Raw genomic sequence first — 22,356 nt, 5'->3', positions numbered from 1 at the left:
AAAGAAGTTATGCCAAGTCCTACTTACTAGTCAAGATTGTACGGCCTTTGCACTGTTCTTCTATACAACCTTGCTTTTTGCCTGACAATGTATAAGGAGCCTCTAAAACAAATCTGTTGATATTATGGTTTCTTTCAAACTCAGTTTTTCTTTCTGTGAGTTCTTTATCATTAAAGTAGGGCTTCACATAAGTGACTTGGATATGAGCATATTTGGGATCAAGCTCTTTGACGTTTACCTGGAAACTAAGAAAGTTTTGTTTTTTATTTAAAACAGAAGGGAAAACGGGGTACATGTAAGCTACTAACACCTCTGAGATCAACTGAGGAACAGTGTCATTGAATACACTGTGAGATGAATACACACTTGGAAGAGGTCTTTGCTCTTTCTTCAAGGATTGTCTCCTTCTGATTATTAAGAAGTTACAGAAGCCTATTTGGAGATTATAGAAATGTAGACAGAAAAAACTGCAATGCTACCACTCAGCAATGACCATCATTTACATTCTCATATATTTCCTTGTAATCTTTTTTTCTATGCATATATATTTATTGACAAACCAGAGATCATGCTGAGCATTTCCTTTTTAAAAAATTTACTTTTACTTGCTTTTACGTTACATTCAATTTCTTTTTTTAAATCTTTATGTATTTTTATTTTTTTAATTTTTTAAATATCAATTTATTTATTTTAATTGGAGGTTAATTTCTTTATAATACTGCACTGATTTTGCCATACATTGACTTGAATCCACCACGGTTGTACATGTGTTCCCCATATATTAAAATGGCTAACTGAACATTTGAATTCCACCTCAAAAAATACCTATTACAGAGAGGATTCTCAGAAGATGGCAGAGCACCAGACATCTATCTCCTTACAGAGACAATAGTTACACCATCATTACCTATCTGATGGAACAATTTTGGAACTCTGGAGTCTGTTGAAGACTTGCAACTTCCAGGGGAAGACTTGGACAGAAAATGACCTTAATTTTGATTTTGTTCAGTTTTAACTCTGGGCATAATGGCAGCAACCCATACCTCATCCCTGAAATACTACGGCAGATAGCTGTGTGCATATTCTTATAACAGCTTGTAGGAGCCAGGATGAACAAAGACCCTGTCTTCCAAATATTGTGAATCTGTGCTATGACTGCTGACTGCTGCTCCTGATCACAGGGGGACAGTCAAGGGGGCTGTGGCCATTTTTATACCACCTCTTCCCTTTGTTGCAATGCCCTCCCACTCTGCCTAAAATGACTTTCAGGGGATTTAACAGACCAGCACCTTTCCTCTCCTCTCCTCTTCATTTTCCTCTCCATCCCCTCTTAGGAGCTGGACATCCAACACTAGACTGTTCAAAGGTAACTGCATAAATGAGGGTGACTAGAAAGTCACTGCACATGCTCAGGGGAAGGCACAGGATCAGAAAAGATTAGAGAAGACCCCAAATTTATACCTCAGGCTGATTCTTGGGACAGACACAGCTTACAACAATTAAAAACAAAAACAAAACCCAGGAAACTCTGGGACAGGGACAGAATCTGATTTCCAGAAAGATCACAATGTTAAATTCAAATGTCCAGTTTTCAACAACAAAAAATTGCAAGGCATACAAAGAAATAGGAAAGTATGGCCCATTCAAAACAGAAAAATAAACCAATAGACATTATCACTGAAAAAAAGTGATAGGAGAGCCCCTAGAAAAAGAGATTAAAACAACAGGATTCATGATCAAAGAACTAAAAGAAGTGGTGGGAAAAGTCAAGGAAATTATGTATCAACAAAATGCCGGTATCAATAAATAGCTAAGAAAATCGAAAAGGAAACCAAAACCTTTTTTTTCAGAGCTGAAAATTACAATAACTGAAATGAAACATCACCAGAGGGATTCAAGGACACATTTCAGCAGGTATAGCCAATGTAAAGATAAGACAATGTCAAAGATGGATCAGGGGAACACAAAGGAAAAAAATTGAAGAGGACAGAGGCTATGGAACCTGAGGAATATCATCCAGCAGGTGAACATGCACACTATGGGAGTCTTTGAAGGAGAAAAGAGAGAGAAAGGGGCAGGGAGACTATCTGAAGAAATAATGGGTGAAAACTCAAATCTTATGAAAGACACAAAACTCAACAAACTCCAAGCAGGGTAACTCAAACAGATCCATGCTGAGACATATGAAAATCAAATGTCAAAAGTCAAAGCCAAAGAGAGAATTTTTTCTTTTTTAAAAAAATCAATGTTTTTTAATTGAAGGATAATTACTTTACTATCGCAAAGAGAATTTTGCAAGAAGTGAGAGACAAAGACTTGTCACATACAAGAAATCCTGAGTAAGAGGGTCAGATTTCTCATCAAAACCTTGGAGGTCAGAAGGCAGTGGACTTTAAAGAAAAAAACAAATCTATTAATCAAGAATTCTATATCTTGCAAAACTGTCCTTAATAGTGAGGGAGAAATTAAGACATTCCCAGATAAAGAAGAGCTGAAGGAGTTCATTACCACTCAGTTCACTTCAGTTACTCAGTCGTATCCTACTCTTTGCCACCCCATGGACTGCACCATGCCAGGCTTCCCTGTTCCTCACCAACTCCCGGAGCTTGCTCAAAATCATGTCCATTGAGTTGGTGATGCCATCCAACCATCTCATCCTTTGTCATCCCCTTCTGCTCCTGGCTTTTCCAATGAATCAGTTCTTTGCATCAGGTGGCCAAAGTATTGGAGTTTCAGCCTCAGCATCAGTCCTTCCAAAGAATATTCAGGGTTGATTTCCATTAGGATGGACTGGTTGGATCTCCTGGCAGTCCAAGGGACTCTCAAGAGCCTTCTCCAGCACCACAGTTTAAAAGCATCAACTGTTCTGCGCTCAGCTTTCTTTATAGTCCAACTCTCACATCCATACATTAATATTGGAAAAACCATAGTTTGACTAGATGGACCTTTGTCAGCAAAGTAAATGTCTCTGCTTTTTAATATGCTGTCTAGGTGAGTCATAGCTTTTTTTTTTTTTTTTTTGTCATAGCTTTTCTTCCAACAAGCAAGTGTCTTTTAATTTCATGGCTACAGTCAGCATCTGCAGTGATTTTGGAGCCCAAGAAAATAAAGCTTGTCACTTTTTCCAATGTTTCCCCATCAATTTGCCATGAAGTAGTGGAACGCGATGCCATGATCTTCATTCTTTGAATGTTGAGTTTTAAGCCAGCTTTTACACCACTAGGCTTGCCCCATATGAAACACCAGAGGGAGTCCTGCTGATCACAATGAAAGAACATCAGACAGTAATTCAAAACTGTATGAAGGTCTTGGTAAAGGTAAATCCATGGGTAATTATAAAATCTAGTATTATCATAACAATAGCAACATATTTCTCTTTTTTGATTGCCACATGATTTGAGAGACTTTACATTAAAATATTATTAGTCTATAGGACTTTCCTGGTGGTCCAGTTGTTAAGAATCCTCCATCCATTGCAGGGGACGTGGGTTCAATCACCAGTAGGGGAACTAAGATCTCACTGCAAGACAACTAAGCCAGGGCACCACAACTAAAAAAGCCCCTGTACCACAACTACTGAACCCATGTACTCGAGAGCCCACGCTCTGCAACAAAAGAAGCAATACACTGCATTAACAGAATGAAGGAAAAGAAAAACACGATCATCTCAAACAATGCAGAAAATGCATTTGACAAAATTAACACTTTTTCATAATGACAACACTCAACAAACTAGGAATACAAGCAATGACTACAATCTGACCAAGGGCCACTGTGGAAAACCCATAGCAAACACTGTATTCAATCATGTGACAGGGATAGAAATTTTCTTAGTAGCTTTTAAAACTTCTCCAAAAAGCCTAAATTCAAAAATTCTTTCTTTTCTTTCCCATTAAATATCTAGATTTCTCCAGAGAAACCTAAGGAAATAGTTGAAGTTAATTATCTGCCTAAGACAAAACATAGAAAAGAAATAAAAAGAGGTCAAGACTGATTTTAACCTTATAAAAAATAAAGTATATGGTAAAACATTCAAGTAGTACATGAGGCTACCCTTGAAAAATAAATGTTTTTCTTCTCTGTAAGACTCTAGTCTATCTCCTTAGGGATAACTATTAACACTTTTGTATCATTCCATCTATGGCTGATTCATACTGAGGTACAGCAAAAAAACCCCACAATATTGTAAAGTAATTATCCTCCTATTAAAATAAGTAAATTAAAAAGCCACTTTGCATCATTCCAGAAATTTCCTAAGCAGACACAAGTGAGTGTATGTAAACATCAGTTTTCACAAATGTAATCATCCTGCCCATAATGTCGGCATCTCACCTTTTTCTCTCAAGAATGTATCTTGGTTGGTTCGTATCAATACTTATACATTTTTTAGGTAGCTTACCTATATCCATTGTGAGGGTAGTACCATTTCATTAACAGTATGGACACAGATTGTTTCCAGGTTTTTGTTATATAAACCTTATAGCAATAAACATCCTAAACGTACATCTTTGTGTACATCTACAAGATAAAATCTTGAATGCAAAATTATTGGATCCAATAAAACATACATTTAAAATACTGGAAAATATTGCCCACTGTTCTTTAACCTGTTTGTGCCCTTAAGCAGATTTAGTTCTTTGGCAAGGGAAAGACTGTTTGAAATTTTAACTTCACACACTAAGAAAGAAGAAGGATTTTAAAAGTAGCAACTGCTTCTTTTCTCTGTTACCTATGAAGAGTGACTGAAATATTGTGTTTACAAAGAGGGTCAGGAGTCCAGCTGCCTGATGGTGGTTTCTCATCAGTGCCTGTTGGCCAGGTTTTCAGAGGCAGCATAATGTAGAAAACTGCATATTCTTCTGCAAGCCTGGCTTTCTAATAACTTTCCATTTGTAGTATCAGTAGTGTGGTAGCAAGCCTAAAACTTGCTGGCTACAAAAGAGAAATTTCTCTATGGTCTTAATTCAATAAAACAACACAGCAGACGGAAACTGATAAGCAGCAGAGCGGTTTTGCCAAATATTCATAAATTCTGGGCCTGTCAGTATACCTACTTTGAAACGTCCAAGGCATATGTTCAAGGTAAAATCATCTCCATAAGACACAGCTAAATTTACAAAGTGAAGAGATCATTTCCATGGTAGAAAATGAAGTGTCTTTACCATCGCCAAGGGCTTTTCACTCTGGCAATGCTGCAAGTGTTTTGCAGAGCACCATGCACATCACAGTCACTCCGTACGTATTTCTGGGGCCTGCAGATCTTGCACTGTATTAAAGGTCTTTCCTACCTTAAAAATCAGCTCTCATCCTGAACATGCCCATGGTGACTAAGGACAATCAGTCATTCCCATTGTGCTCTTCCGCAATTCTGTCTATCTGGAACTATGTGTTTCTAAGAAACAGCCTCATTGCTGGAACCTTTCTCATCCTTGCCTTGGCAGGGTCCAGTGGGTATGATCATCTTTAGATCAAGGCATCTCTCCTAAACCTACATCACTGCCAATATAACTACTGAACTAAGGCTATCTTAAGAGTGAAAGGTGTGTCATAAGATGATTTTTCTTTTAAAAATCGCATTTATTTATTTATTTATTTATTTTTTTCTCTTTTTTTTTTATTAAATTTTAAAATCTTTAATTCTTACATGTGTTCCCAAACATGAAACCCCCTCCCACCTCCCTCCCCATAACATCTCTGTGGGTGATCCCCATGCACCAGCCCCAAGCATGCTGTATCCTGCGTCAGACATAGACTGGCGATTCAATTCTTACATGATAGTATACATGATAGAATGCCATTCTCCCAAATCATCCCACCCTCTCCCTCTCTCTCTGAGTCCAAAAGTCCGTTATACACAGCTGTGTCTTTTTTCCTGTCTTGCATACAGGGTCGTCATTGCCATCTTTCTAAATTCCATATATATGTGTTAGTATACTGTATTGGTGTTTTTCTTTCTGGCTTACTTCACTCTGTATAATCGGCTCCAGTTTCATCCATCTCATCAGAACTGATTCAAATGAATTCTTTTTAACGGCTGAGTAATACTCCATTGTGTACATGTACCAGAGCTTTCTTATCCATTCATCTGCTGATGGACATCTAGGTTGTTTCCATGTCCTGGCTATTATAAACAGTGCTGCGATGAACAATGGGGTACATGTGTCTCTTTCAATTCTGGTTTCCTCGGTGTGTATACCCAGCAGTGGGATTGCTGGGTCATAAGGTAGTTCTATTTGCAATTTTTTAAGGAATCTCCACACTGTTCTCCATAGTGGCTGTACTAGTTTGCATTCCCACCAACAGTGTAGGAGGGTTCCCTTTTCTCCACACCCTCTCCAGCATTTATTGCTTGCAGATTTTTGGATTGCAGCCATTCTGACTGGTGTGAAGTGGTACCTCATTGTGGTTTTGATTTGCATTTCTCTGATAATGAGTGATGTTGAGCATCTTTTCATGTGTTTGTTAGCCATCCGTATGTCTTCTTTGGAGAAATGTCTATTTAGTTCTTTGGCCCATTTTTTGATTGGGTCGTTTATTTTTCTGGAATTGAGCTGCATAAGTTGCTTGTATATTTTTGAGATTAGTTGTTTGTCAGTTGCTTCATTTGCTATTATTTTCTCCCATTCAGAAGGCTGTCTTTTCACCTTGCGTATATTTTCCTTTGTTGTGCAGAAGCTTTTAATTTTAATTAGATCCCATTTGTTTATTTTTGCTTTTATTTCCAGAATTCTGGGAGGTGGATCATAGAGGATCCTGCTGTGATTTATGTCTGAGAGTGTTTTGCCTATATTCTCCTCTAGGAGTTTTATAGTTTCTGGTCTTACATTTAGATCTTTAATCCATTTTGAGTTTATTTTTGTGTGCGGTGTTAGAAAGTGATCTAGTTTCATTATTTTACAAGTGGTTGACCAGTTTTCCCAGCACCACTTGTTAAAGAGATTGTCTTTACTCCATTGTATATTCTTGCCTCCTTTGTCAAAGATAAGGTGTCCATATGTGTGTGGATTTATCTCTGGGCTTTCTATTTTGTTCCATTGATCTATATGCCTGTCTTTGTGCCAGTACCATACTGTTTTGATGACTGTGGCTTTGTAGTAGAGCCTGAAGTCAGGCAAGTTGATTCCTCCAGTTCCATTCTTCTTTCTCAAGATTGCTTTGGCTATTCGAGGTTTTTTGTATTTCCATACAAATCTTGAAATTATTTGTTCTAGTTCTGTGAAAAATATGGCTGGTAGCTTGATAGGGATTGCGTTGAATTTGTAAATTGCTTTGGGAAGTATTCTCATTTTCACTATATTGATTCTTCCAATCCATGAACATGGTATATTTCTCCATCTATTAGTGTCCTCTTTGATTTCTTTCATCAGTGTTTTATAGTTTTCTATATATAGGTCTTTAGTTTCTTTGGGTAGATATATTCCTAAGTATTTTATTCTTTTTGTTGCAATGGTGAATGGAATTGTTTCCTTAATTTCTTTTTCTACTTTCTCATTATTAGTGTATAGGAATGCAAGGGATTTCTGTGTGTTGATTTTATATCCTGCAACTTTACTATATTCATTGATGAGCTCTAGTAATTTTCTGGTGGAGTCTTTAGGGTTTTCCATGTAGAGGATCATGTCATCTGCAAACAGTGAGAGTTTTACTTCTTCTTTTCCAATTTGGATTCCTTTTATTTCTTTTTCTGCTCTGATTGCTGTGGCCAAAACTTCCAGAACTATGTTGAATAGTAGCGGTGAAAGTGGACACCCTTGTCTTGTTCCTGACTTTAGGGGAAATGCTTTCAATTTTTCACCATTAAGGATAATGTTTGCTGTGGGTTTGTCATATATAGCTTTTATTATGTTGAGGTATGTTCCTTCTATTCCTGCTTTCTGGAGAGTTTTTATCATAAATGGATGTTGAATTTTGTCAAAGGCCTTCTCTGCATCTATTGAGATAATCATATGGTTTTTATTTTTCAATTTGTTAATGTGGTGAATTACATTGATTGATTTGCGGATATTGAAGAATCCTTGCATCCCTGGGATAAAGCCCACTTGGTCATGGTGTATGATCTTTTTAATATGTTGTTGGATTCTGATTGCTAGAATTTTGTTGAGGATTTTTGCATCTATGTTCATCAGTGATATTGGCCTGTAGTTTTCTTTTTTTGTGACATCTTTGTCAGGTTTTGGTATTAGGGTGATGGTGGCCTCATAGAATGAGTTTGGAAGTTTACCTTCCTCTGCAATTTTCTGGAAGAGTTTGAGTAGGATAGGTGTTAGCTCTTCTCGAAATTTTTGGTAGAATTCAGCTGTGAAGCCGTCTGGACCTGGGCTTTTGTTTGCTGGAAGATTTCTGATTACAGTTTCAATTTCCGTGCTGGTGATGGGTCTGTTAAGATTTTCTATTTCTTCCTGGTTCAGTTTTGGAAAATTGTACTTTTCTAAGAATTTGTCCATTTCTTCCACATTGTCCATTTTATTGGCATACAACTGCTGATAGTAGTCTCTTATGATCTTTTGTATTTCTGTGTCGTCTGTTGTGATCTCTCCATTTTCATTTCTAATTTTATTGATTTGATTTTTCTCTCTTTGCTTCTTGATGAGTCTGGCTAGTGGTTTGTCAATTTTATTTATCCTTTCAAAGAACCAGCTTTTGGCCTTGTTGATTTTTGCTATGGTCTCTTTTGTTTCTTTAGCATTTATTTCTGCCCTAATTTTTAAGATTTCTTTCCTTCTACTAACTCTGGGGTTCTCCAATTCTTCCTTTTCTAGTTGCTTTAGTTGTAGAGTTAGGTTATTTATTTGACTTTTTTCTTGTTTCTTGAGGTATGCCTGTATTGCTATGAACTTTCCTCTTAGCACTGCTTTTATAAGTGTCCCACAGGTTTTGGGTTGTTGTGTTTTCATTTTCATTAGTTTCTATGCATATTTTGATTTCTTTTTTGATTTCTTCTGTGATTTGTTGGTTATTCAGAAGTGTGTTGTTCAACCTCCATATGTTGGAATTTTTAGTAGTTTTTCTCCTGTAATTGAGATCTAATCTTAATGCATTATGGTCAGAAAAGATGCTTGGAATGATTTCAATTTTTTTGAATTTATCAAGTTTAGATTTATGGCCCAGGATGTGATCTATCCTGGAGAAGGTTCCATGAGCACTTGAAAAAAAGGTGAAATTCATTGTTTTGGGGTGAAATGTCCTATAGATATCAATTAGGTCTAATTGATCTAATGTATCATTTAAAGTTTGCGTTTCTTTGTTAATTTTCTGTTTAGTTGATCTGTCCATAGGTGTGAGTGGGGTATTAAAGTCTCCCACTATTATTGTGTTATTGTTGATTTCCCCTTTCATACTTGTTAGCATTTGTCTTACATATTGCGGTGCTCCTATATTGGGTGCATATATATTTATAATTGTTATATCTTCTTCTTGGATTGATCCTTTGATCATTATGTAGTGGCCTTCTTTGTCTCTTTTCACAGCCTTTGTTTTAAAGTCTATTTTATCAGATATGAGTATTGCCACTCCTGCTTTCTTTTGGTTTCTATTTGCGTGGTATATCTTATTCCAGCCCTTCACTTTCAGTCTATATGTGTCCCTTGTTTTGAGGTGGGTCTCTTGTAAGCAGCATATAGAGGGGTCTTGTTTTTGTATCCATTCGGCCAGTCTTTGCCTTTTGGTTGGGGCGTTCAACCCATTTACGTTTAAGGTAATTATTGATAAGTATGATCCCGTTACCATTTACTTTATTGTTTTGGGTTCGGGTTTATACACCCTTTTCGGTTTCCTGTCTAGAGAATATCCTTTAGAATTTGTTGGAGAGCTGGTTTGGTGGTGCTGAATTCTCTCAGCTTTTGCTTGTCTGTAAAGCTTTTGATTTCTCCTTCGTATTTGAATGAGATCCTTGCTGGGTACAGTAATCTGGGCTGTAGGTTATTGTCTTTCATCACTTTAAGTATGTCTTGCCATTCCCTCCTGGCCTGAAGAGTTTCTATTGAAAGATCAGCTGTTATCCTTATGGGAATCCCCTTGTGTGTTATTTGTTGTTTTTCCCTTGCTGCTTTTAATATTTGTTCTTTGTGTTTGACCTTTGTTAATTTAATTAATATGTGTCTTGGGGTGTTTCGCCTTGGGTTTATCCTATTTGGAACTCTCTGTGTTTCTTGGACTTGGGTGATTATTTCCTTCCCCATTTTAGGGAAGTTTTCAACTATTATCTCCTCAAGGATTTTCTCATGATCTTTCTTTCTGTCTTCTTCTTCTGGGACTCCTATAATTCGAATGTTGGAGCGTTTCATATTGTCCTGGAGGTCTCTGAGATTGTCCTCGTTTCTTTTAATTCGTATTTCTTGTTTCCTCTCTGATTCATTTATTTCTACCATTCTATCTTCTATTTCACTAATCCTATCTTCTGCCTCCATTATTCTACTATTTGTTGCCTCCAGAGTGTTTCTGATCTCATTTATTGCATTATTCATTATATTTTGACTCTTTTTTATTTCTTCTAGGTCCTTGTTAAACCTTTCTTGCATCTTCTCAATCCTTGTCTCTAGGCTATTTATCTGTGATTCCATTTTGATTTCAAGATTTTGGATCATTTTCACTATCAATATTCGGAATTCCTTCTCAGGTAGATTCCCTACTTCTTCCTCTTTTGTTTGGTTTGGTGGGCAACTCTCCTGTTCCTTTACCTGCTGAGTATTCCTCTGTCTCTTCATCTTGGTTATATTGCTGCGTTTGGGGTGGTCTTTTTATATTCTGGTGATTTGTGGAGTTCTCTTTATTATGGAGCTTCCTCACTGTGGGTGGGGTTCTATCAGTGGCTTGTCAAGGTTTCCTGGTTAGGGAGGCTTGTGTTGGAGTTCTGGTGGGTGGAGCTGGGTTTCTTCTCTCTGGAGTGCAGTGGAGTGACCAGTGATGGGTTATGAGACATCAAAGGTTTTGGAATAATTTTGAGCTGCCTGTATATTCAAGCTCAGGGGAGTGTTCCTGTGTTGCTGGAGAATTTGAGTGATATGTCTTGTTTTGGAACTTGTTGGCCCTTGGGTGGAGCTTGGTTTCAGTGTAAGTATGAAGGCATTTGATGAGCTCCTATTGCTTAATGTTCCCTGAATTCAAGAGTTCTCTAATGTTTTCAGGTTTTGTATTTAAGCCTCCTGCTTCTGGTCTTCAGTTTTTACAGTAGCCTCTAGACTTCTCCATCTATACAGCACCGATGATAAAACATCTAGGTTAAAGATGAAAAGTTTCTCCACATTGAGGGACACTCAGAGAGGTTCACTGAGTTACAAGGAGAAGAGAAGATGGAGGGGGTAGTTAGAGGTAACTGGAATGAGATGCGGTGAGATCAAAAGAGGCGAGAGCAAGCTAGGCAGTAGTCACTTCCTTATGTGCGCTCTATAGTCTGGCCCGCTCAGGTATTTACGGAGTTATACAGGGAAGAGGAGAGGGAGGAAGTAGACAGAGGTGACCAGGAGGATAAGAGAGAGGAATGAGAAGGAGAGAGACAAATCCTGCCAGTAACCAGTTCCTTAGGTGTTCTCCACTGTCTGGAACACACAGAGATTCACAGAGTTAGATAGAGAAGAGATGGGGGAGAAAAGAGACAGAGGCCACCTGGTGGAGAAAAAGGAGAGTCCAAAGGAGAAGAGAGTGGTCAAGCCAGTAATCTCGCTCTCAGGTAAACTTGGGTAGTGAAGTTTGGGTTTTTAAATGAACATAATTGACAACAAAAACCTAAGAGCAAAGGTTAAAAATCTAGAGTAGAGGTTGGATTTTCAAAAATACAATATTAAAGAAAAGAAGCAGAAGGAAAAAGCAGGAAAGAAAGAAAGAAAAAAAACCAAGAATTATTAAAAAAAAACAAGCAAACCAAACCAAAACAAAACAAACAAACAAACAAAAACCCCACCAACAACCATCCAAAGGCTATATATGGTGTTTGCCTTAAAAAAAAAAATAAAAGTCTTTTTTTTTTAAAATAGTAATAATAGGTTATAGTAATAAAAATTAGAGGAGAAATAGAAGATTTAACAATTAAAAAAAAAGGTTAGAAAAAAAAAGAAGAGAAAAAAAAAAGAAAAAAAAAAGGAATGATTTTTAAAATAGTAAAAATATATCTGGCTCTTCTCTGATGTTTTGGGCCGTGTGGGATCACTTCCAAGGTGGTTCCCTCTGTTTAACTTCTTCCGTTTGCTGGTTTTTCAGGCTCACTAGTTCAGTCGCGCTGTGGGGAGGGGGAATGCCGCAAACTAATAGCGCTGTCGTGTGCTCACAGTGTCACAGCCCCGCTTGACCTGTCCCTTCTCGCGGCGCACAAACCGCTCCGGCTCTACGATGCACAGCCGGGAACCGTCTGGGGCCGGCCCTAGGCTGCGTGCACTTCCCGGTCCAAGCCGCTCATGTTTGGTGCTCAGGCAGCCCTCAGAGGCACAGATTCGGCTGGGACTGCGCTTTGTGCCCTTCCCAGGTCCGAGTAGCTCAGGAGTTTGGCGAGCGTGATCGCCGCGGCTTGTCACCTTTTCTGTCGCTGCTGCTCAACTTTCTGGGTGGACCGCTGGCGTCCCCCGTGAGGCAGATTGTGACTGTCCAGCACCCCCAGAAGTCTTAGCAAAGAAGCCCGCTTGCAGTTAGGTAAGTAAAGTCTCTCCGGGTCTGCAATTGCCCCTTTCCAGTCCTTACGGCTCTGGCTGCCTGTCCCCGGCGGGGGATGGTCTGCAGCCGGCTTTTTCCGTTCCGTCCTTTGTTCTGTGCTCGGTCCTGGCGGCGTCTTATGTTCGAGCTTTTCGTGCGGTAGCTATCCCACAGTCTGGTTTGCTAGCGCAAGTTAGATCGTTCTGGTTGCGCGTGGGGCGTTCCTGCCCGATTCTTACAAAGCACTGCAGCCCGCGCCTCCCGCGCGTCCCTGCCCTGCCCCCACTTCCCAATGGCGGATGCAGGCGTCTGTGCTGCTTTTCCGCTGGGGGAGTTACTGTTGGGCTTGTAATCTCTTGGTTTTAATTATTTCTTTATTTTTCCTTCCTGTTATGTTGCCCTCTGGGTTTCCAAGACTCGCCACAGACTCGGCAGGGAGAGTGTTTCCTGGTGTTTGGAAACCTCTCTTCTTAAAATTCCCTTCCCGGGACGGGCTTCCCTTCCCGGGATGGGCTTCCATTCCCGGGACGGAGTTCCCTCCCCACCTCCTTTGTCTCCTTTTTCGTCGTTTATATTTTTTCCTACCTGTTTTTGAAGACAATGGTCTGCTTTTCTGGTTGCCTGCTGTCCTCTGCCAGCCTACAGAGGTTGTTTTGTGGAGTTTGCACAGCGTTGAAATGTTCTTTTGAGGAATTTGTGAGGGAGAAAGTGGTCTTCCCGTCCTATTCCTCCGCCATCTTTCGCATTTATTTATTTTTATTTTTGGCTGCATTTGATCTTCTTTGCTGCACTGTGTGGGCTTTCTCTCATTGTAGTGAGCTGGGAGTACTCTCTAGTTGTGGTGTCCAGGATCCAGAGCGCAGGCACAGTAGCTTGGCACACAGGTTTAGGTTCCCCACAGATGTGGAATCCTCCTGGACCAGGGATCAAACCTGTGTCTCCGTCATTGGCAGGCAAACTCTTGCCCACTGGACCACCAGAGAAGTCCCACCTAAGATGATTTTAATCATAAAGTATGAAATTGACACTCATGCGGCACAACAACATTAACAATAATGGCTAACTTCTATTGAGCATGCTAGTTTCTGTTAGTATCAAATGCTTTCTTATATATCAGGAACTCTAATCACTTTCCATACATTGAGTAATTTAATCCCTACAACTATCAAGGATGTATATTGTCACCCTGCTTATTTAACATATATGCAGAGTACACCATGCAAAATTTCAGACAGGATGAAGCACAAGCTGGATGAAGATTGCCAGGAGAAATATCAGTAACCTCAGATATGCAGAGGACACCACCCTTATGACAGACAGTGAAGAGGAACTAAAGAGCTCTTGATAAAATTGAAAGAGGAGAGTGATAAAGTTGGCTTAAAACCCAATATTCAAAAAATGAAGATCATGGCATCCTGTCCCACTACTTCATGGCAAATTGATGGGAAAACAATGGAAACAGTGACAGGCTTTATTTTCTTGGGCTCCAAAATCACTGCAGATGGTGACTGCCGCCATGAAATTAAAAGATGCTTGCTCACTGGAAGAAAAGCTATGACCAACCTAGACAGCATGTTAAAAAGCAGAGACATTACTTTGCTGACAAAGGTCCATCTAGTGAAAGCTACGGTTTATCCAGTAGTCATGCATGGATGTGAGAGTTGGACTATAAGGAAAGCTGATGCTTTTGAACTGTGGTGCTGGAGAAGACTCTTGAGAGTCCCTTGGACTGCAAGGAGATCCAACCAGTCCATACTAATGCAAATCAACCCTGAATATTCTTTGGAAGGACTGATGCTGAGGCTGAAACTCCAATACTTTGGCCACCTGATGCAAAGAACTGACTCATTGGCAAAGGCCCTGATGCTGGGAAAGATTGAAGGCAGGAGCAGAAGGGGATGACAAACGATGAGATGGTTGGATGGCATCACTGACTCAATGAACATGATTTTGAGCAAGCTCCGGGAGTTGGTGAAGGACAGGGAAGCCTGGCATGGTGCAGTCCATGGGGTTGCAAAGAGTAGGACACGACTGAACTGAACTGAATTCATGCAACACTCTATGAGGAAGGCACTATTATTCAGTTCATTTTACTAATGAGAACAATGAGGCCCAGAGAGGTTAAGTATATTCCCCATGGTCACACAGCTAGTAAGTGGCAGAGAATGGAGATCTGAATCCTTCTCTCTGATTCCAAAGCCCCTGTCCTTTCTTTTAGGATCTGGAAAGACTCTATTTCCCCTTCTTCTCCTCCACCAGCTAAAAAAGGAAAAAGTCAGAAGCAATGTGCCACATCTGGAACTAATAAATAATGATTTCAAAATGCAGGGCATGTTACCTTGTCTGAATCCTGAATTATTTTGACATTCTCTGTACCAAATTTTTCACCATAAAGTTTAACAAGTCTCAGGGAAATCTCTGAGAGGCCGGTGAGATTTGGCTCTTTATAGATGTACTCCTTTCCATCCTCTTCTTCAAAAAAGACTATTATAAAGTTAAACATAGAATACTTTATAAGCATTATGAGCAAATGCAGCATGTAGAGAACATCTACTAAGTAATCTGAAATAATGTATTTGCTAAATTTTACATAATAGTTCTAGAAGCCACGTACATATATTGTACCTGAAATAAATGAGAACGTTCAAACTCACAGTCATATGAGCTTATCATTTGCCTGAAGGTTTTTACACTCAATTTTTCATCACTTGCCTACTTACCTGATTTTTATTTGAAAACTTTCAGTACTAGGTATTAAAGAAACATTTAAGAAGCCTGACTGAAAATGAAACTGAAGGAAATGTTCAAATCTTATATGCTATCCTCTGCCCTCGTGGACTAAATATGGAAACCAAAGTGAACATTACACTCAGAAAAGTGTCACACCTGCTGTTGGGACAGGTGCTTTACCCAGACAGAACCCTAGAACCAGTAACTGCTGCTATGGTAACCTAATAATTCAAGGTGAATGTTTAAAAAGGCAAGCAACTTTTGAACTAAAGTATACTTACTTGGCCATAAAAGGCAACTCTGAAGAAGGTGCCTAAAAGTCTTTTCTTTGTGTGCGTAACTTCCAAAATTTTTGTGTAAGCTCCATGAAGAGTTCTATAAACTTGAGTAAGTTTCCGAAAATATGAGAATTAACAAATTAGCTTTATCTTTTGGTTAGTTATGAAATGTCTACAATAAATGCATAAGGGGAAAAAAGCAACGCCATTTCCTTTTCAAAATGGTTTTGGTGGGGTCATTTGCAGTCCCTTCTCCCATGGTCACAGAAAAAATGCCTCAACAAGTTTAGGTGAGAGGGTAGAGCTTAAAATGGTCAAATAACACTATAATTCTAAATATCATGCTTCATGTCATTCATATCTCAATGGTAGTATAAACATTAAAAGTACTGTGTTATTGACTACTTTTATCTTCATGTCTGAATTATTGTAGCTGAAAAAGAAGCAAAATGGTGTGCTTGAGCCCTAAAGTGGAAAGATGGGAATAAACGATCATGCAAACACTTTAGAAACGGAAAGTAAAATGCAGACACAAAAAAACCAGTAAAAGCCTGACTGAGGAATGCTTTTATAACAAGTTCACAGACACTTCCAAAAAATATATTCTTCTCCACACTCAGAAAAGGGAATGTACTATGTAAAAAACATTATCTAGAATGTGAAAAGACACCATACAGACCAGGAGAAAATGTTAGCAAATCACATATCTGATGTTTTCTTATCCAAAAAATATAAGGAACTCTCATAGTTCAACAACACAATGACAAACAACCCAATTTAAACGTGAGCAAAGATTGGGATGACCCAGAGAGATGATATGGGGTGGGTGGTGGGAGGGAGTTTCAGGGTTGGGAACACATGTACACCTGTGGTGGATTCATGTCTATGTATGGCAAAACCAATACAGTATTGAAGTGAAAAAATATATATATATATAAAAAAAAGTGAGCAAAGGACCTGAATAGACATCTCTCCAGAGACTATATAAAAATGGCCAACAAAGACATGAAAAGCTGTTCAAAATCATTAGTCATTAAGGAAATAGAAAGCAAAACCACAATGTTACACCATTTCACATTCACTAGGATGCCACATTCACTAGGTTCTAAAAAGAACCCCCAAACACAACTGCCAATCAGATCTGCTGGTAGGAAGATAAAAGGGACAACAATTAGGTGGTTTCTCAAAAGTTAATAGAATTACTCTGTGACTCAGCAATTCCCCTCTTAGGTATTTTTCCAAGATAAACAAAAACATGCCCACATAGAAACTTATAACACTGTTTAGAACAGCACTATTTATAACAGCCCAAATGTGGAAAAACCCAAACATACAAACAAATTTTGATGTAGCCATACCATGGAATATCATTCAGCCATGAAAAAGGAATCAAGTTCTGATATAGGTTACAACTTGAATGAACCTCGAAATATTATGCTAAGTAAAAGAAGCCAGACACAAAAGGTCACATCTTGCATTCATCTTTTTTATGACACGTCCAGAACAGGCAAATCCATAGACGGAAAGCGGATTAGTGGTCACCGGTGGGGTGAGGGAGGGGGTGAAGAGTGATTCCTGGAAGGAGATTGAGTTTTACATCGGATGATAAAAATGTTTTGAAACTAGAGACAGGTGGTTGGAGCATAATATTAAGACTGCACTAAATGCCACTGAACTGCAAACTAGAAAACGGTTCACTGTATGCTGGTGAATTTCATTTCAATGCTAAAAGGGGAGCCCAGAAGCAGATGTTCTTTCTTTCACATTCTTTCCATACTGTCTTCTGCAGTTGAAGTCAATTTGAGGGAAGCTTTCCTTCCTTAATGGCTGCTGTGGCTGAGACTCTTCAGCCCACCCTATAAGGAACACTGAAAAATTACTTCATCCCATGCAGGATGGTTCGGAATCTATTCAGACCCTTGCCTCTCTACAAGGAAATAGGAATAGCTCCCCAATAGAATCTATTGTTTCCTTTAATGTGTAGGGAAGATATATTTTTCTTTTATCCCTGTTAGTCAAGTGAGTAGCAAAATGTTCTCTGGGTTTCTAATAACTTGGTCTTCAACTTGAGAGTAAGAGAGTAGGTACTTTGGCACTTTTACAAAGGTTCTTAGGAGGCAATGCTTTGACAGAAAGAGCAATGCCAATTCTTGTCTTGTCTCATAAGCTATTGTTTGTCATCAGCAGGACATAGATTTCATTACTTAACTCACTTTTTAATATAACCACTTGAAATCCACTATGATTTTTAAGGCATGTCCCCATATACAGCAAAAGCAGGGCAAAGAGTAGGAAGACCCAGAACCCAGGAAGAAAAAGTGAGTTTGATAAGAGCCAATGTGGAGAAGAGATTAGAACACTACACAGATAACACTAAATGTATTTTTTCACTCTTGGACCCTTAAACAATGAAAGACTACTTGCTACATATGTTTAAGGATAAATTGCTTTGCTTTTAAAAATGGCTAAGTCTTAAAGCACCCCTTTCCAGCATAGCAGGGGTAAAAAATTATGATACAGACTCAGATTTTTGAATATAAAAAGCCCTGTTGCGTGCTGGTGGTAACAGCTGTACTACTGTTCTTTAGTAATTCCCCTTGATCAAAGATTTATGTGGCAGACAAAACTGGAAAAGCTCCTCAGTTCATTTCAGTTCAGTTCAGTCGCTCAGTCATGTCCGACTCTTTGTGACCCCATGAATCGCAGCATGCCAGGCATCACTGTTCATCACCTTCTCCCGGAGTTCACTCAGACTCACATCCATCAAGTCCGTAATGCCATCCAGCCATCTCATCCTCGGTCGTCCCCTTCTCCTGCCCCCAATCCCTCCCAGCATCAGAGTCCTTTCCAATGAGTCAACACTTCTCATGAGGTGGCCAAAGTACTGGAGTTTCAGCCTTAGCATCATTCCTTCCAAAGAAATCCCAGGGTTGATCTCCTTCAGAATGGACTGGTTGGATCTCCTTGCAGTCCAAGGGACTCTCAAGAGTCTTCTCCAACACCACAGTTCGAAAGCATCAATTCTTCAGCGCTCAGCCTTCTTCACAGTCCAACTCTCACATCCATACATGACCAGAGGAGAAACCATAGCCTTGACTAGATGGACCTTAGTTGGCAAAGTAATGTCTCTGCTTTTGAATATACTATCTAAGTTGGTCATAACTTTTCTTCCAAGGAGCAAGCGTCTTTTAATTTCATGGCTGCAGTCACCATCTGCAGTGATTTTGGAGCCCCCAAAAAATAAAGTCAGACATGTTTCCACTGTTTCCCCATCTATTTCCCATGATGTGATGGGACCGGATGCCATGATCTTCGTTTTCTGAATGTTGAGCTTTAAGTCAACTTTTCCGCTCTCCTCTTTCACTTTCATCAAGAGGCTTTTTAGCTCCTCTTCACTTTCTGCCATAAGGGTGGTGTCATCTGCATATCTGAGGTGATTGATATTTCTCCCGGCAATCTTGATTCCGGCTTGTGTTTCTTCCAGTCCAGCGTTTCTCATGATGTACTCTGCATGGAAGTTAAATCAGCAGGGTGACAATATACAGCCTTGACGTACTCCTTTTCCTATTTGGAACCAGTCTGTTGTTCCATGTCCAGTTCTAACTGTTGCTTCCTGACCTGCATACAAGTTGCTCAAGAGGCAGGTTAGGTGTTCTGGGATTCCCATCCCTCTCAGAATTTTCCACAGTTGATTGTGATCCACACAGTCAAAGGCTTTGGCATAGTCAATAAAGCAGAAAGAGATGTTTTTCTGGAACTCTCTTGCTTTTTCCATGATCCAGCAGATGTTGGCAATTTGATCTCTGGTTCCTCTGCCTTTCCTAAAACCAGCTTGAACATCAGGGAGTTCGCGGTCCACGTATTGCTGAAGTCTGCCTTGGAGAATTTTGAGCATTACTTTACTAGCATGTGAGATGAGTGCAATTGTGCGGTAGTTTGAGCATTCTTTGGCATTGCCTTTCTTTGGGATTGGACTGAAAACTGACCTTTTCCAGTCCTGTGGCCACTGCTGAGTTTTCCAAATTTGCTGGCATATTGAGTGCAGCACTTTCACAGTATCATCTTTCAGGATTTGAAATAGCTCCACTGGAATTCCATCACCTCCACTAGCTTTGTTTGTAGTGATGCTTTCTAAGGCCCACTTGACTTCACATTCCAAGATGTCTGGCTCTAGATGAGTGATCACATCATTATGATTATCTGGGTCGTGAAGATCTTTTTTGTACAATTGTTCCATGTATTCTTGCCAGCTCTTCTAATAACTTCTGCTTTTGTTAGGTCCATACCATTTCTGTCCTTTATCGAGCCCATCTTTGCATGAAATAAAAGGGTAATTCCTAGTAAATTATTATCTCTGCTACTGTCATCTGCTAGCAACTTTAGTCTCACCATTAAATTGGAAAGCATAGAATTACACCTATATCTCTTCCCAGATATCATGGAAATCCAGTAACTTTTTGCTTTTAGTGAGGACAACATGGATTATTCTCTGCCATGAGTGGAGAAGGGGAGATTGCTAGTAAAAATGCTGTAGGAACAACTGGCATAATGTTAATTCTAATACATATTTTAAACATTGCATCCTTAATTTCATTTGGAAAATTTAAATGAATATAAGGAAGGACTTTAATTTTAGTGCATTTCAGTGTTTTTTAAAGATAGCAACTTAAGACCAAAATAAAATATATAGGTAAATGATGCAAACATATCAGTTACTTACCTCAAACTCTCGACGATTCTCATAAATTGGAATGATCAACTTGGAAATTTCAGAAATTACTTCGTAATGCTCTGCTTTCCATAAGCCATCCACACAATGTTGCAGCAACTCCAGCAAAACTTCCTGCATTGAGAAAAAAATGTAATGAGGAATTAGAGATACTTTTAGAGCTCTGGGCAAATGTAATTTGAACTATTTCAAAGGAATAAAAAACAGAATGTACTACATTTAAGGAAATGTACAGAAGGAGTATTGTTCTGTGACCATATTTTCTAAAAGACATACTCAAAGTATTTGGTATTGAAACCACATTCTTGAAAGTATGAAATGAATATTGACAATAGTAAACTACTATTTGCTTGGTTTTGCATATAATCAAGATGTTAATCATAGTTACACATGGTAACATGTTGAGAAGTATTTTCCAAACTGAAGATATTAAATGTCTAACAGGGTAAATTCCACTTAGCATATAAATGTCCATGATTTTTGCTTCCTACTAAAATTACGTTTACACACAGTTAATAGAGTCTTAAGGGAATTTCACAGTTTTCAAGCTGCTGCATCAGTGTTCATTAAATGATGTGATTTTGGTCAACAATGCTTCCTTCCTAACTGTTGGTTCTAAAACTAGTGAGAATGATAATATAATACCTCAAGAGAGAGATCTCTTTGCCATAATAACAGCTTCTATAAAACAACCATCATCTCATGTTCCCAACAATGAAAGGGTGATGCCAATTACTCATACTATTCATAAGTCTGAACAGTTTGTTTCTATCTTAAAGAGATGAATTTCAGACCTATAGAAGTGACTGCTACAATGGCTCTTAAAGTATGTCCTGTAGTCAATTCTGAATTCATCTTTTTTCTAAACTAGCTCTTTCCCTTGCACTTCCTACCTAGCCAGGGGTCATATCCTATAGACTCTGAACTAGAAAACTACAAGCACTTCTGACTTTACTCTTGGTTATAGGTTGAACTGTGTCCCTCACAAAGATACGCTGAAGCCCTAACTTTCACTGCCTCCAAATGTAACCTTATTTGGAAACAGGGTCACTGGTGATAATGATGAGTGAAGTTGATGTCATACCTGAGTGACTTACTTGCAGCAGTGATTTACTGGGTGAGCCTTACTCCAAAAGGACAGAGACAAACAGGGAGAGCACCATGTGACTACAGAGGCAGTGACTGGAGTAATGTCGCTACGAGCCAAGGAAATCCAAGACCAACAGCTACCATCAGAGCTAGGAGGAGGCAAGGAAGGCTGCTACCCAGAGTCTCTGAGGGAACAGGGCCCTGCTGACACCTGGATTTCCAACCTCTGGACTCTAGAACTGTGAGACAATAAAGTTCTATTATTTTAAATCACCCAGTTTGTGTACATTGTTATGGCAACTCTAGGAAACTAATACACTCTCAGTCTTGACTCATCCTCTAATCAGTTCATCGTCAAGTTCTGCCACTTTCACTTCCTAAATATTTCTCAAATCTGACCCTTCCTTTCCATTTCTACACTCATTGCTAAGGTTCAAGATGTCATTATTGTTTTCTAACAGATCCTCCTGCCTCCAGCCTTGGCACTTTCAAATCTATCCTCTACACATCTGTCATAGGGTTTTGATTAAAATCCAAACCAGACTACATCCCTCTTCCCTTGTAATCTCACGGCTCCCCATCATTTGCAGAACTAAGGACAAATTCCTTCATTTGACACATAAGGTTTGCAGCGATCTGGCTGATAGTTTATGAAATCATCACTCCTCAAGCTAGCCTTGTACTTTAAGTCCAGCAGTGATGAACTACTATTAGTTTCTCGGAAGCACCATGGTGTTGTCTTAACTTTGTGCCTTTGTCCATTCTGTACCCTCGTGTCCTTTAATCCCTTTCACTTAGTTAACCCTGTAAGAAAAGTTAGATTTCACCTCTTCCAGGATCCTTCTCTTGATTAACACAGAGTAGCGACACAAGAGGCCTATTTTTCTTACTATGATACTACATTGGGTGGAT

The 22,356-nt window shown here is 39.1% G+C and overlaps 1 protein-coding gene across 1 annotated transcript in view; it reads right to left on the bottom strand.

The window, feature by feature from the left end:
* LOC138071586 (dedicator of cytokinesis protein 11-like) overlaps window positions 1–22,356 on the bottom strand; it is a 35,803-nt gene that overhangs the window by 5,483 nt on the left and 7,964 nt on the right. Inside the window, 5 exon segments of the mRNA XM_068963101.1 lie at window positions 28–238; window positions 14,957–15,102; window positions 15,626–15,730; window positions 17,458–17,470; window positions 20,347–20,469. Coding sequence (XP_068819202.1) covers window positions 28–238; window positions 14,957–15,102; window positions 15,626–15,730; window positions 17,458–17,470; window positions 20,347–20,469 — 598 coding nt within the window.

Source organism: Capricornis sumatraensis, chromosome X (genome assembly GCF_032405125.1).
Source record: "Capricornis sumatraensis isolate serow.1 chromosome X, serow.2, whole genome shotgun sequence".
In the NCBI taxonomy this organism is placed as follows: domain Eukaryota; kingdom Metazoa; phylum Chordata; class Mammalia; order Artiodactyla; family Bovidae; genus Capricornis; species Capricornis sumatraensis.
This window is presented reverse-complemented; position numbering and strand designations above follow the sequence as displayed.